At 48.9% G+C, this 15,314-nt stretch overlaps 1 protein-coding gene across 1 annotated transcript in view; it reads right to left on the bottom strand.

The window, feature by feature from the left end:
• The window catches only part of PNLIPRP2 (pancreatic lipase related protein 2), a 32,172-nt gene that overhangs the window by 14,814 nt on the left and 2,044 nt on the right, over positions 1-15,314 (bottom strand). Inside the window, exons 2-9 of the mRNA XM_077947607.1 lie at positions 13,541-13,629; positions 9,538-13,007; positions 9,153-9,201; positions 6,453-6,607; positions 4,186-4,311; positions 3,262-3,396; positions 2,380-2,491; positions 126-245 (exon numbers count right to left, since the gene is read on the bottom strand). Coding sequence (XP_077803733.1) covers positions 126-245; positions 2,380-2,491; positions 3,262-3,396; positions 4,186-4,311; positions 6,453-6,607; positions 9,153-9,201; positions 9,538-9,540 — 700 coding nt within the window. The 5' untranslated portion in view covers positions 9,541-13,007; positions 13,541-13,629. The remainder of the gene's footprint in view (positions 1-125; positions 246-2,379; positions 2,492-3,261; positions 3,397-4,185; positions 4,312-6,452; positions 6,608-9,152; positions 9,202-9,537; positions 13,008-13,540; positions 13,630-15,314) is intronic.

The following is a 15,314-nucleotide window of genomic DNA, read 5'->3' as shown; positions in this document are numbered from 1 at the left end:
TATTCCTGTAGCTATTTCAAATGGCCTCCCCTGCTGTCTGTGTATGTGTGTGTGAGAGGGGATATCTGGACCCAATGTCATTAGCTGTAGCACAGGTCAGCAGGAGATGGGATTGAGGAACTCACCTAGGGAAGGAACTATGGGAGCAGAATCTGTGTGAATCACATCCACAAACATGGCGTCAGATGGGTCCAACCGAACCTCCTCAGGCGCACCCTGGAAGCAAGGCTCTGCTGGATCCAGCCCTGAAAGAGAGAAGGTAGGCAGGCTGAACTCTAAGAACTGGGATTTAGACCCAGTACTGGTAGACTGAGCTCCTACTTCAGCAGCTATGGTTCTGGGGGTTGGGTCTGCAGCTCTTGGTCTGCCTGGGAGAGAGAGTCTGGGACAGAAAGGCTGGGAATGGGGTCATTGCCTGTGGATGAACATTCAGAAATCCCCAGTGCCTGGCTCCGTGAAGGATCTGGGTAGCCCCTGTACACCCCTCCTTTCCCTTTTTCTTTTTGTCCTCACATGTTACCATTTGGCTACTGCTCTCAGAGACTACAAAACCCCAGGCCTTACCCAGTTGCATGCATCTACTCCTTTGTGTGACTCATGCCATTCTCCAGCCTGCTGTGCCCTTTCCCACATTCCTCCTTTATCTAAATCTTTCTCCTCCAAACCCAGCTCACACACCACCTCCTCATGGTTAAATGGAAAATCTAACCCCTCTCCTTTCTCAGCCCATTCCATCCACATTGTATTATTTTGCAAGCTGCTTTGATTTTTATTTGCCTACTTAGTTGTCTGCCTCCTGGACTAGACAGTGGATTTCCTGTGGCAGGGGCTGTGCCCAGGTCATCTTCAGAGAGAAACAGAGCATGGGAGGAGGAGGCCTGTATTCTTGCCCTAGTTCTGCTGCAGGTCAAATGTCTGTCCTCTCTGAGCTTCTGTGTCCTTACCGGAAAAGTAGGAATAATGACAACCACCTACCTTAGAGGGTCGTTGTGAAACCCTCATGAAAAGATGTAAGAGAAGGGACTTTGCAAACTGCAAAATTCTACATAAACACAAACCAATACCCCCTCATCCTTCACCCAGTGCCTTGGGCAAAGGGACGTTCATTAAATGTTGATGTGAACTGTTTAGAGAAGTTACACACTGATTTGGCTGCACAAAATAAATAGTTATTTGTGTCTTTGCCTTGTATGCATTCAGTTTAGTGCTTCATTCATCCATTCAATATTTACTGAGCACCTTCTATATGGCGGGTCTCAGTGTGCGTTTGCATTTTCTGTCTTTGCCTGGCACAGTAAAGACATTCCAACAATTATGTGGAACTGATGAATTTTTAAAACCATCTCACATTTTTTCTTTTACTTTGCCATACTCTGAAAATAATAGTCCTTAAGTCATGGATTTAATGTGCTAGTTAAATCTTTCTCCTTTTCTTTGAGATCTCACTCTGTCGCCCAGGCTGGAGTGCAGTGGCACGGTCTCGGCTCACTGCAAGCTCCGCCTCCTGGGTTCATGCCATTCTCCTGCCTCAGCCTCTCCAGTAGCTGGGACTACAGGTGCCCCCCACCACGCTTGACTAATTTTTTGTATTTTTAGTAGAGACGGGGTTTCACCTTGTTAGCCAGGATGGTCTCGATCTCCTGACCTCATAATCCACCCACCTTGGCTTCCCTAAGTGCTGGGATTACAGGCATGAACCACCGCACCCGGCCTCGCTTTTCTTTTCTCTCTCTCTTTCTCTCTTTCTTTCTTTCCTTCTTTCTCTCTTTCTTTCTCCTTCCTTCCTTCCTTCCTTCCTTCCTTCCTTCCTTCCTTCCTTCCTTCCTTCCTTCCTTCCTTCCTTCCTTCCTTCCTTCCTTCCTTCCTTCCTTCCTTCCTTCCTTCCTTCCCTCCTTTCTTTCTCTTTTCTTTCTTTTTCTGAGATATGGTCTCCCTCTACTACCCAGGGTGGAGTGCAGTGGGGCTATCACAGCTCCCTGCAGCCTGGAACACGTAGGCTCAAGCAGTCCTCCCACCTGGGCCTCTCGAGTAGCTGGGACTACAGGCGATAGCCATCACGCCTGGCTAACTTTAAAACTTTTTTGTAGAGACAAGGTTTCACCATGTTGCCAAATTGGTCTCGAACTCCTGGCCTCAAGCGATTCTCCCGCCTCAGCCTACGAAAGTGCTGGGATTACAGGTGTGGAAAAAATGAATGCATTTTTATTTTTAATTATCCATTTTCTAATACACATTATGGAAAATTATTTTTAAATTTAAGACCGGTCATCACAAAAAATCGGTACCCAGGAGGACCAGCAGGGGCGCCCTTGGGAAGACCAGCAGGGGTGCCCTTCGCCGTGCACACCCGGGGGCCGCCCGGAGCCCCGCCACCCCTACCTGTGATTCTGCCCACGCGGCCCCCCAGCCTCCTGCCCGCCTCCGCGGCCGTGTGCGCGCCCAGGCTGTGGCCGATGAGATGCACGTCCTCAGGGCTGTACCCCAGCTGCGTCTGCGGAGGGATAGCGCGTCAGGAACACAGCACCGTGTGGGGACCCGCTGGTCGGAGAGCCGGGCGCCGGGCCCTGCCAGGGATGGGGGCAGGACCCGGGCTCGAAACTCGATCCCCACGGCTTGAGCACACCGCCTGGGGCAGGGCGACCCCACTCGCCATCTGCAGCCTGAGAGTCCCCCGGGGCCGGCTCGTGCGCAGGGCAACAGTGCTGACCAGCGGCCACCACGCCAACTGCAGGCCACCTGGGCAGGCGAGGCACACGGCCTGCCGCCCCGGACCGCCCCACCCCCAGCTCTCTTCCCTCGTCCCTGCGTGGGGTATGGCCTGTCTGGGAGAGCGCGGGTAGAGTGGGCCCTATCTCTGCCCCGCCCCGCCCCGCCCCATAGATCCTGCAGAAAGGTCCAGGGCCTTCCCTCGTGGGTTGGCTGAGGATGAAAACTCATCTTCTGCACTGGGAGCTGCTGGACAGCCCAGACTGCTCTCTGACCCCTGCAGAACAGCCTGCAAGGAAGCTCTATTTCAAAAGTGGAAACCGAGGCTCAGTTTGCCTCAGGTCCCATAGCTAGACAGTGATAGGGCAAAGTGTCTTCAGGACAGCGGGCAAAGAGGAAGGGTCTTCATCTTGGGAATGGTCCTTCTTGATCACAACCTGGGCTACTGGCTACTGGCTCCTACCCATGCCCACGGGTCCCCAGGCTGCCTCTCCGCGCCTCCCTTCCCCTCTCTCTGACCCCTACCCACAGGACAGGGCCCAGGCAGGGTTTTACCGACAGTGTTTGTATTAAGACAGCTGTCTCCGCCCCCACGACCCGAATGTTTTGCACGGCTTGGGTGTACATTGTGTGGGACCCGTGCCTCCAGTCCACACAGATGCAGTTCACCTTCTCCACTTCAAACATTTTCTGGGAAAGACAAACAAGGGAGAGAAATCAATTTATAAACAGCCCCCAGTTGCATACCCCACAGATAGGCATTCACATCTGTCAAACGCCTAGCCCATGCCAGAGTTTCAATATTCCTATACCTGCCATGACGGCACCCTCACTGCAGTGCTATGGACTGACATGCTAATACCCGCTTAACAGGTATGGAAACTGAACCCCAGAATGGGTAAGTGACGTGTCTAAGGTCTCACACATCGTTAGGAACACAACCAGGTTAAAAAGACCACTTACTAAGTCAGATGTGAACAGACTACTACTCAATTACATGTCAAATTCATCTCCTCGGTTGCACCAGCCACATTTCAAGTGCTGAATAACACACATGGCCAGTGGCTTCTGATTTGGACAGTGCATATATAGAATACCATCATCACTGCAGAACATTCTATTGGATAGCGGTGCTTTAGAGGGTAAAATTTAAGTGTTTTTTAACATCACAAAGGGGTTTTGCATACGTCATCAAGGATAAATGCCCAGTAGTTTGCTGCAGTCTCTACCTCGAGACTTTTTGACTGAACTCTGGGTGTCTTCAGCCTCATAGGAGATTGTTGGCTAGAAATTGGTAGGTAGGGAGATTTTAGCAATGGATGCCCTTGGGAACTGGGCTTTACTCGGTGGTGTTAAAAAGGACCCATCTTTCTCTGAAGTATTTCATTTCCTGGTCTAAGGGAAACTGGGGGTGCAGTGTTTGAATCTGTGTGTTGGGTGCTGGTCTCATCAGAGAGTGGCCAAGTGGTGGGGCCCCACCTTGCACATGTCCGACGGCCAGCTGTCCTCCCCCTTGTCTAAGAAGCCATGGATGATGAAGCGTGTCTTGCGGTCCAGTTGGAAGTTTGAAGCCTCAATGGTGTCTGGTTCGGTGCCAGTGATTAGCTGGTTTAATTTGAAAAGATTAATTTGAGTGTTGGCCTTTCCAAGCCACAAGCCTATTAGAGCCAGTTTCAGAACTGATATCTTAGCTTCAACGCCCACGAAGTTGGGTCGGACTAGAAGGAGCTCCTGACCTGGGGTTGTGGATAGAAATCAGAAAGTCCAAGTTCACAGACCCTCTGATTTAATTAATCCTTAATCCATGTCTAGTATTTCAGTTAATCACAAAACTAGACAATAAACCACAGTGGTATTAGCAACACCTGTGACTCTGTCCCCCGTAGCAGTCACAGGTATTTTCAGGTCATAATATAATTATTGCAGGTATCTAAAAATATCATTTGTACTCATAAATATTTTAAATTATAGTAGTTATTAGGCCAACCGCTAGATCTTGTTATTTAGTGAGATATAAAAAGCACATGTATGAATATATCACGTATTTATATGTTTAAATGTTTTGGTAATTTTTTTTTTTTTTTTTTGAGACGGAGTCTAGCTCTGTCGCCCAGGCTGGAGCGCAGTGGCCGGATCTCAGCTCACTGCAAGCTCCGCCTCCCGGGTTTACGCCATTCTCCTGCCTCAGCCTCCTGAGTAGCTGGGACTACAGCTACAGCCTGGCTAGATTTTTGTATTATTTTTTAGTAGAGACGGGGTTTCATCGTGTTAGCCAGGATGGTCTCGATCTCCTGACCTCATGATCTGCCCGTCTCGGCCTCCCAAAGTGCTGGGATTACAGGCTTGAGCCACCGCGCCCGGCCAATTATTTTTCAATATAATTCATTTCTTTTGTAATCCAATATGTTTTGTTTTTGCATTTAAAAACATTGACCTGGCCAGGTGTGGTCGCTCACGCCTGTAATCCCAGCACTTTCAGAGGCTGAGGCGGGCAGATCACAAGATCAGGAGATTGAGATCATCCTGGTTAACACAGTGAAATCCCGCCTCTACTGAAAATGCAAAAGTAAAATTAGCCAGGCACAGTGGCGGGCGCCTGTAGTCTCAGCTACTCAGGAGGCTGAGGCGGGAGAATGGCGTGAACCCAGAAGGCAGAGCTTGCAGTGAGCCGAGATCACGCTACTGCACTCCAGCCTGGGCGACAGAGCAAGACTCTGTCTCCAAAAAAAAAAAACCAAAAAACAAAAAAACAAACAAAACAGCAACAACAAAACAAAAAAAACCAATGACCTAAGAACGGGTCTTTAGGCTTCTCCCAGGTGGTGAAAGAGGTTCCTGGCACAGGAAAGGTGAGGAACCCCTGGACCAGAAGCTTAAGCCTGGAGGCAAATTCAGTTCAGTGGAGCTATGAGACTTTGGAACGCACTTCTAAATTACCATGGGCTGCTCGGACACCCTTCCACCAACCCTTACAGACAAGACACCAGAAGAAGGATCACAAAATAAAAATAGCACAGTAACCATGTCCAGGCTGACTCTGGGCTGGTAGCAGTAAGAAAGCTGGGCTGTCACATAGAGTCCCACAGTGGGCGACCTCAGAAACCTAGAGACAGACACCTGGCTCCCTAAACTCTGTCAGGGACCAGAGCTGTGAGCTGCTGGATTCTCAGCAATGTCTTCCTTGAAACTGTCTCCTGGTCACTTCTGACACCCTGGAGCAAGTCTGATCTGCTTCTGCTGGGCAGACCTGCTGCAAACTGGAGGTTGCTCCAGAGGACCTCATCTTTTCTCTATTGTGGTTACATGTCCCCTCTCCCCTACCTGTCTTCTAGCTCTTCAGGAAGGATTTACACCTGCCCCCACCCCCAATGCCCAAAAGGCTTCTCTCCCTCCGCTCTCCTGTGTAGAAACGAGATAACTTTCCAGTGGCTACACCAGGCCTGGGCTTCTCCATAGATGCTACTCATAGTCCCTTCCTCCCAGGAAACGGCATTTATGCTGGGGTAGCCACTGAAATTCTCTGCACCAGTGTGTGTGAATGTGTAAGTTTCTTGGTTAGGCATCAGTAGATTTCATCAGATACTCAGGCATTTATGATCCTGAGAGCTACGCATTGGATTCTATGTCTAGAATCCAATTTCTAGAAAATTCCAAGGCAGTGACTTATGCCCTAGACAGCCATGCAAAGACTCCACTGTGGCAGCCCAAATATACCCACCATGCAGCGTTTACATGCCCACTCTTACTTGGAAGTCGTTTGGATTTTCATTTGTGTACAGAAGAAAGAGGGTGTCGATGTCCTCGGGGGACCAGGGAAGTAATTTTGTAGGTCGCTGAAGGATTCCTGCCCATGGTTTTTCATCAGAAAAGCAGCCAAGTTGTCCATAGCAGATCTCTTTTCCTAGGGTGAGCCACAAACAGGACATGTGTGAACTTCTGGAAAGAAGCAATGTCATATCCATACAGGAAAATTCTGCAGGACAGAGCCTCGGTTTGGCTAAGGCCAGTGCTGGTCTTTATCTTTGCCATCAACATTTCCCAAACTTCTGGGACGATAAGAATCACCTGGGGGTGGGAAGGGCGGGTGGGGACAGGGGACAGTGTGGGGAATAGGTGTATTGCATCTACACATTCATAAGTCCCTCCCTCAGAGATTCGGATTCAGAGGGTCTGGGGTGGGGTCCTAGAAACACATATTCAGTAAGTGCCCCTTACCATTAGGCAAATTGGGGCATTGCTGATGTATAGGTTGGTGCAAAAGTAACTGCGGTTTTTGCCATTGAAAGCAATGTTTTTTGCAGTTATTTTTGCACCAACCTAATACAAACTGCTGCCTTAAAACTACCTCTTTCAGGAAACTTGCAGCTGGCCCTTTACATGTAAGCATCCAGTAGTGAGTATCAAGTGCCTACAAACTCTGTAGCACAGAGTTGCTACTTTGTTTTCCCATCTCTACTGCATACAGCATAGGCCGTGCCCACACCAATTCACGTGTCTTCAAGTCATTCTTTTATGCATATTTTTTCAAATGATTCTCTGCCGTTTCATATTTTCCCTTTTGCTTTGAAAAGATAAGTTTCTTAAGAACAGGAATGATTTGTGTATCACACTACGTGTGGTAGAAACTCAATACATGTAATCCATGATCCAAATAACCACATCTAAGTCCGAGAGTACTTTCTGTGTCCATGACATAAACATGATCACAGGATATGGTCACTAAAGGTGACATAATTTCAACCCAAAGGATTATAATGAGTCCTTTCCCTTATGCTTCCTCAACTCCTGTACTGATGATACCAAATATTGGTGAATCATTAAAAAAACTCATAATAGTTAATACTTGTTTACTATGTGCCAGATACCATGTTAGTACTTTACTGGTATAATATCATTTAAGCCTGAAAACACAAATATGGACTTATTATTATCTCCATTTTACTGCTGAGGAAACCAAGGCACAGAGAGACAAGGTAAGCTACCCGAGGTCACGGCTAGTGGTGGAGGCAGGATTTGAACCCAAGAAGTTTAAACGGGAATGAAGCTCGAACTTGAGGGGACACAAAGATAAACGAGATATGAACCCTGTCCAGAAAGAGAGGAGCTCTAACGGAAGCAATACCGATGGCGTTGAATTCGTTCCAGAAAGAGGGTGCACGCTTGGAGGTGGACTCTAGGAGGCTCAAGCAATGTTTGCCCCAGGGAAACATTGGTTAAATGAACGGGCTCGAATGCAAGACATTTGGGCTCTCTTAAGTAGAGAGCAGGAAAGCGTTGGAAGGTATGAGTTGGTGAGGGTGAGGGGAGGTGGTGGTGGCAGGGGCAGTGCTGTGCTTCCACAGGCAGTCCTGTGTTTTTGGGACTCGAGTACAGGGGGCTGAGAAGCGGAAGAGCCTGAGGAGGCTGGGGGCAGTGAGAGTGAGGCTTGAGGCTTGGCCCTGATAGGGTTTCCTGCAACTCGGGAGGACCAGAAGCTGGGCAAGAGGGAAGGCCCCAGGAGGAAAGAGATGAGGAGAGAGCCTGGCGTGAGCCTTGGGGAATGTCCACATTTGGGGCAGGAGGAGGCTGCAGGTCAGCAAAGGATATGAAGAGGGGTTGTATGGCTGGAGGAGCAGTTGCACCCACCCCCGGCTCCGCTGTCAGCAGCCCGGTCTTAAATCATGGCCAGGTTGGAAGGAGAGGCCAAGAGTGGGCTGGCGGGGTTGAGAAGACAAGGGGGAAGGGTCACAAGGCAGAAGAAAGCCCCCACAGGGACCCAAGGAGACCATGTCTGCTACAGCAGGGCTTGGGGGGCCAAATTGGGCAGTGAGATATTCCGGCAGGAGAGGAGGTGAGGCAGCCCCCACAGAGAGGGAACGGCTCCTGGAGGAAGCACGCCTGTGAAGGCGTAGGCAGATGGGAAGTCAGCAGGCGGGGGCTCAGGGGGCTCCAAAAGAAAGGGAGGTGATTGGTGTTTTAGGATAAGTAGAACTTGAATATCTGTATCTCCTCTGGACAGAACCAGGTGAGGGGAACAAATTGGAGAGACAGAAACGGTGACTCTGACAAGAGGACACGTGGGCATGATGGCAGAAAGGCAGGCTTGCCTGGCAAGACTGGGCTTTCTTGGGAGGGGGCACATCCACATGGCTTTGGTCTGCAGGCAGGGACAAGGGCATTGGGACCCAGTGGGAACACCACACCCTCCACTTCTCCCAGTCATAAAAGCCTTTGCAGGAAGAAGGGGGCCAAGGAGGAGGGTTACCAGAGATACTCCCGTGTCCAGCACAGTGTCCTGTGTCTGCCTGAGAGTCAACATTCTCTGAGTGGCACAATTGTTTTCTCTAAGTAACGATAATGCTCTTCATAATCATGATAATAATTATTAATATACCTCTAGCTGCCTCACCAAAGGCCAGCCCAGGTATGTCACTTTCTCCCTAAAGGAATGGTGACAGCATCCTCACCTCTGACTGTGGCCAGCAGGAGAAGGCTGAGGGTCCAAGGGGGCAGCATCTACATGGAAGGAAACACAGACACACACAGACCCACGCGCACAGTGAGACTGGCAGGGGCAGGACCCAGCCGAGTCAGGAGCCCTGGTCACACGGACAGTGAGTGGAACAGACACCCAGCAACCCCGGGCCCCACAGGCCTCTCCCTTGAGGTGGGGACCCTGAGGCTGAGTCCTCCCAGTGCACAGGGAGACAGCAGCACGCTAGGATCCTGGACTCAGGGGCTCCACTGTAGCGGCTTCCCTGCCTCTGGGCCATGCCCCTCTTGTAGCCTGGGCTGCCCCAGCCCTGCCAAATCCCCTGCCCAATCCCCTGCCCACATGGGGCCCTGACTTACCATCCTGCACCAGAGCTTCCACTCAGCCCAGCAGGTTGGCTGTGGCCTTTTATAGCCAGGCTTTATCCTTTGGACTCCTTAGAGAAAAGGCTGGGCAGGATAGATAAGGCACTGCACGTGGGTGCTTTGAACCTAACTTATCATGAACACATAAAACCAGCTCAACTCCAGGAGCAGCAATGTTTATAAAGCGAGATTCAAGGACAGGAAAACCAACTTTGGAGAAGGGAAAGAGCTCAGTTAATCTGAGTTTATAGGTTTAGTTGCCAAGAGATTGTGTCCCCAAAGTGGTAACAGGGAAACATCATGCCGTACATCGCACCTCTGGAACAAAATCCCTTTTGACACATGAACCCCCAAACCCATTGTGTCGTCCTGTTGCTCTTGACAGACTGTGCAGGGCTAGGAAGTCAGGAGACTTGCTGCTCAGTGGAACTGACTGTTTTTGAAGACACACACCTTGCTTACTTTGGGGATGGGGTAGGTGGAGAACTACCTTACCTATTAGAGAATCTAGACAAAGAACAAAAATGAAGGCAACCTCACAGACGAAGCGCCAAAGAATAAAATGAGGCCAGGCGCGGTGGCTCACGCCTGTAATCCCAGCACTTTGGAAGGCCGAGGTGGGCAGATCACGAGGTCAGGAGATCGAGACCGTCCTGGCTAATGCGGTGAAACCCCATCTCTACTAAAAATACAAAACATTAACCGGGCATGGTGGCGGGTGCCTATAGTCCCAAGTACTCAGGAGACCGAGGCAGGAGAATGGCGTGAACCCGGGAGGTAGAGCTTGCACTGAGTGAGCCGAGATCATGCCACTGTGCTCCAGCCTGGGGGACAGAGTGAGATTCCGTCTCAAAAAAAAAAAAAAAAAGAATAAAATGAACATGAATACTGTTCAAATACAACTTTGTTTATAAATAATGTAGCTTGTTTTGTAAGTATTTCTGATCTGCACAGACTGTACCTCGACTTGGAGATAAGGGAAGGTATTTTCTTTTCTTCACTGCTACAGAAGAATCTGAGTGAATAACCAGGTGCCACCCTGCCATGTTTTAAATGGGCATGTAATTTAGACACACCAAAGTGCATACATCTTAAGTTGAAAATGTAAGTACAGTTTAGTGAGTTTTGACAAATATATACTCCTATGTATATTCCCCAGATCAAGATATAAAACATTTCCAGGCCGGGTGCGGTGGCTCACACCTGTAATACCAACACTTTTGGGAGGCTGAGGCAGGTGGATCACGAGGTCAGGAGATCGAGACTAGCCTGGCTAACACAGTGAAACCCTGTCTCTACTAAAAATAAAAAAAATTAGCTGGGCATGGTGGCGGGCGCCTGTAGTCCCAACTGCTCGGGAGGCTGAGGCAGGAGAGTGGCGTGAACCCGGGAGGCAGAGCTTGCAGTGAGCTGTGATCGCGCCACTGCACTCCAGCCTGGGCAACAGAGAGACTCCATCTCAAAAAAAAAAAATTTTTTTCAGCAGCCAGATCTTTCTATCACCATCACCACCCTTGTAACAATACTCTGATTTCCATCATCATGGGTTCGTTTTGTCTGCTCTAGAATGTCATATAAATGGAGTGATACAGTATGTACTCTTTAGCATCTTGCTTTTCTCCCCTCCCCAAGACATTTTTGAGATTCATTCACGTTGTTACATTAGTAATTATCAGTAGTTAATTATTAGTAATTATTAGTTAATTATCAGTAGTTAATTATTGTTAATTATCAGTAGTTAATTATTAGTTAATTATCAGTAATTATTAGTAATTATCAGTGGTTAATTATTTTTATTGCTATGTGGTATTGATATATTTCTGTAAGAATACAGCACAATTTGTTTATCCATTCTGCTGTTGGTGGACATCTGAATTCTCCAGTTTGGGGCTATTATGAACGCTACTGCCAAGGACATTCTAGTCTAGCACAGGTCTTTTGGTAGACATAGGCACTCATTTCTCTCGGGTTTATACCCAGGAGTATTGTGAGGGTCCTGGAGTGTGTTCAGCTTCAGGAGATGCTACCAGTTTCCCAAAGTGGTCGCACCAGCGTAAGTCCCACCAGCAGCTGGACGGGAGCTCTAGCTGCTCCCCATTCCACCCCGGCCTTTGATCAATCCCAGAAGCATGAGGTTGCCAGCAATTTCCTGAGCATTTCACGTGTAGAAAAAATAGCTTTTTTTTTGAAACTCTCTTCTGAGAATTCTGAGGCTGGAGGAGTGTGGAGCTGAGGGAAGCCAAGAATGAACTTTCTTATCTCAAACGGGCTTAAGAAAAGTCAACGTTTCTGGCCGGGTGCGGTGGCTCACGCCTGTAATCCTAGCAAAGTGGGCAGATCACATGAGGCCAGGAGTTCAAGACCTGCCTGGCTAACATGGTGAAACCCCATCTCTACCAAAAATACAAAAATCAGCTGGGCATGGTGATGCAATGCCTGTAGTCCCAGTTACTAGGGAGGCTGAGGCATGAGAGTCTCTTGAACCCGGGAGGCAGATGTTGCAATAAGCTGAGATTGCACCACTGCACTCCAGCCTGGGCAACAGAGTGAGACTCTGTCTCCAATAAAACAAAACAAAACAAAAAAATAAATGAAATAAATTTTTAAAGAGGAAAAAACGAAGTCAAGTTTTCTGGAATCTGTAGTGATGATGAAGCCGGAATGGGGTCACCTATGTCTCAGCAAATCCGAAGCCTGATGTCACCACCCGCTGCCCCTGGAGGTGTTCGGCAGCTGAGAGAGGACGTCAGATCTAAGGCCCGGCACTGATGTGCATAAGTGACCCCACTGAGGAGCCTGGAATGACAACATGAGGCTGAATGAAGCCCTAGGCCCATGACATGGGACTAGTGGGTGCCGGTAGCTTTTGGGAAAACATCCAAACTCCTTACCATGGCCTTTAGAGTGTGGTGTTCTCTGGACCTTCTCGTCCTCCCTGGCCTCACCTGCGTCTCTCCCTTGCTCACTAAACTCCAGGTGGTCTCTTGAAAGTGCTCATCTCAGGGTCTTTCCACATTCTATTTCCTCTCCTGACACTCTCCCATTTCCCTGCCTAAATCGAAGTCATCCCTCAGGGTTCAGCTTACAAAGAAGCCTTTTTCAATCCTCAAATTCAAACCAGACCTTCCTTAACATCTCATAGTCATGTTCCTTATCTTTGCTTTCATAGAAAGTATCCCAATTGATAATGACATTTCCATGACAATTGTTTAGGTCTTGTCTTGACAAAAGGGTCAAGTTCTGTGTAGTCATTGCTATGTTGTGACAGCCTAGCACACACCTGCCGGGTAGTAGGTAATGAGTAAATACTTGCCAGATGTGAACATGGGGAATTAAACGTTAATGACTCGTTTTAGCTAGATGTGGTGCCTGTAGTCCCAGCTACTCGGGAGGCTAAGGAGTCAGGAGGATCACTTGAACCCAAGTGTTAAGTCCAGCCTCGGCAACATAGGGAGACCCTGTCTCTTAAAAAAAAAAAAAAAAAAAAAAAAGTTATTGATTCATTAGGTTGGTGATGAGCTGATCCTATTTGTGTCCCCAGATGCAGTCTCCCTTCTTCCTCTCTGCTCTGTGCCCTGAGGCTGCCTCTATGGGCTTCCACCCTGGGCTACTTGGCCCTTGGCCTTCTGAATGAGTTCAGCCAATGGGAGGTATCAGCAGGTGGGATGGTGGAAGGAAGAGGTTGGAGTATTTCTTTCCCAGGCTCTGACAGGTGCAGCTGGGCACTGGACTCCCCCTGAGAGAGAATGATTGCAGTTGTTCAGAGGCCTATGGTCCATTTTAGGGGATTAGCTAGGCACCTTCCTTTCCTGACTCTATATTCCTAGAAAGGATTTCTTTTTTAGGAAAGACAGAGGGTTTTGAATTGTGTAGTTCTTTGATTTTTGGGTTAGTCACCCATGCAGTAGCTAACCCATTGTGTGGCTTGCTCGTAGCCTTTGGTGAGGTTTAGCTAAGGCACTTGCAGATAACCTGTGGGTCCCATCATCATCTTCACCTGGCTCTAGCCACGAATAGTCAAAGAAAACTTCTCACTGAGTGGTCAGTGGCGTATCATCTGGTCAGCATCCACCCCAGAGAGCAGAGCTAGAAAAAAAGGGGAGGTTACAGTTCCTTCAGGCAAGAAGCAATTATTGTTATTTCCTGTTCTGCTTTATTCAAACTCTGTTCTGAGTGCCAAGTCAGATCACAGTCACCCCTGCTCTGGAAGGACTCACTGAGGCAGATTTGCTCAGTGTAAGGAAACTCTTTCCAGAGCTTAGACTCATTGGAAACTAGAATGGAGTTTTGTTGGTGGGGAATGATCTCTCTGCCCCATTGAATGACATTACAACATGAGCAGAGGTTGGCAGAAGTCAAGCAGCAGGTAAGGGTTGACTTAGGTGATCTTCTTCCAAGGTTGTTTTCAAATCTGGGACCCCACCAGAAATTTTGGAAACTGCAACCTAGAGAAAGGATGTTGCCTTTCTATTCAAGCAACAGTCACCCTGAAGGAGCACATCACTTAAACCCCCTTTCTAAAGGGGATAAGAAATCACCCAAGAGGTAACAATGTCCAAGGTAATGAGGAATAAACTGAGTAAACACATCTGGGGGATACAGTCCCAAGGGCAGATGTTAAGAGCCATGGGAGAGAGCTGACAATGGGAAAGGAATCAGGTGGTGGTGGTTTAGAAGCTGCCCTCAGAGAAATGGCAGTGATCAAATCCAAGCTCTTAGAGTTGTAAAACATGCAAGAAATAGAGTCTTATTTAATTCCCATTTTACAGCTGAGAAAACCGAGGCCCAGAAAGGTTAAAGGGGTTAGTGTGAGGGTGAATGGAAGAGGAGGGATTTGACCTGTGGGCTTCCTCTCCTACTATGGTGCTATTGTCTCTCCTCCTGCAGATCAATTTGTTGATCTGTGAAATAGATGGAATCTAGGCTCATCAAGGAACATTGTCCTTGCACCAAGCTGCTCTCCAAAGAGGGCTGGGTACCCCTGCCATAGTCACCAGTAGTTGAGAAGAGACACACTGGGTGCTCCTAAGCAGTCCCGAGCCTGCCTGGTCTCTTCCACAGGGTGGCCCAAGGCAGGCAGCTGGGACCCCCAGGCTTCCACCCAGCAGCAGTCATTTACTCCCACTTGCCTGCCCGTGGCACCAAGGCCCGAGGTGCCAGCTGTCTACTGTGGGAAGGAAGCGAAGGTCAGCACCTGTGGGAAAACTCATTTGCTGACCACATGGTTGGCAGGTGGGAGAGTCAGGGCCTGAGTGAGCCCTGCCAGCTGGCACAGCAGCTACCCAGGGGATGGGGGTGGTTTGAGTCCTCCTTTGCTTGTCCTTGAGGCGTGTTGAAACCTATTTGTCCCTCCCCTTAACACTTTCTCTTTTTTCAAGACAGGGTCTCACTCCAACACCCAGGCTGGAGTGCTGTGGTGCAATCTCGGCTCTGTGCATCCTCCACCTCCCAGGATCAAGAGATTCCCCCAGCTCAGCCTCCCAAGTAGCTGAGACTACAGTCATGCACCACCACTCCCAACTAATTTTTGTAGTTTTTGTAGAGATGGAGTTTCACCATGTTGCCCAGGCTGGTCTTGAACTCCTGCGTTCAAGCAATCCTTCTGCCTCAGCCTCCTAAACTGCTGGTATTATAGGCATGAGCCACCATGCCTGGTCCCCTCCCTTCATTCCCCCTGTCCTTCCCCTCCTGGGGCTAGCATCACCTCTCTCTAGGTCTCTGCATCTCCCTCCAGCTCATTTCCTAAAGTCCTTCTCAGCTTGAATCCTGTG

This window comes from Macaca mulatta, chromosome 9 (genome assembly GCF_049350105.2).
Source record: "Macaca mulatta isolate MMU2019108-1 chromosome 9, T2T-MMU8v2.0, whole genome shotgun sequence".
NCBI classification, from domain to species: Eukaryota; Metazoa; Chordata; class Mammalia; order Primates; family Cercopithecidae; genus Macaca; species Macaca mulatta.
Note: the sequence above shows the minus strand (reverse complement) of the source record. Positions and strands in the feature narration are given on the sequence as shown.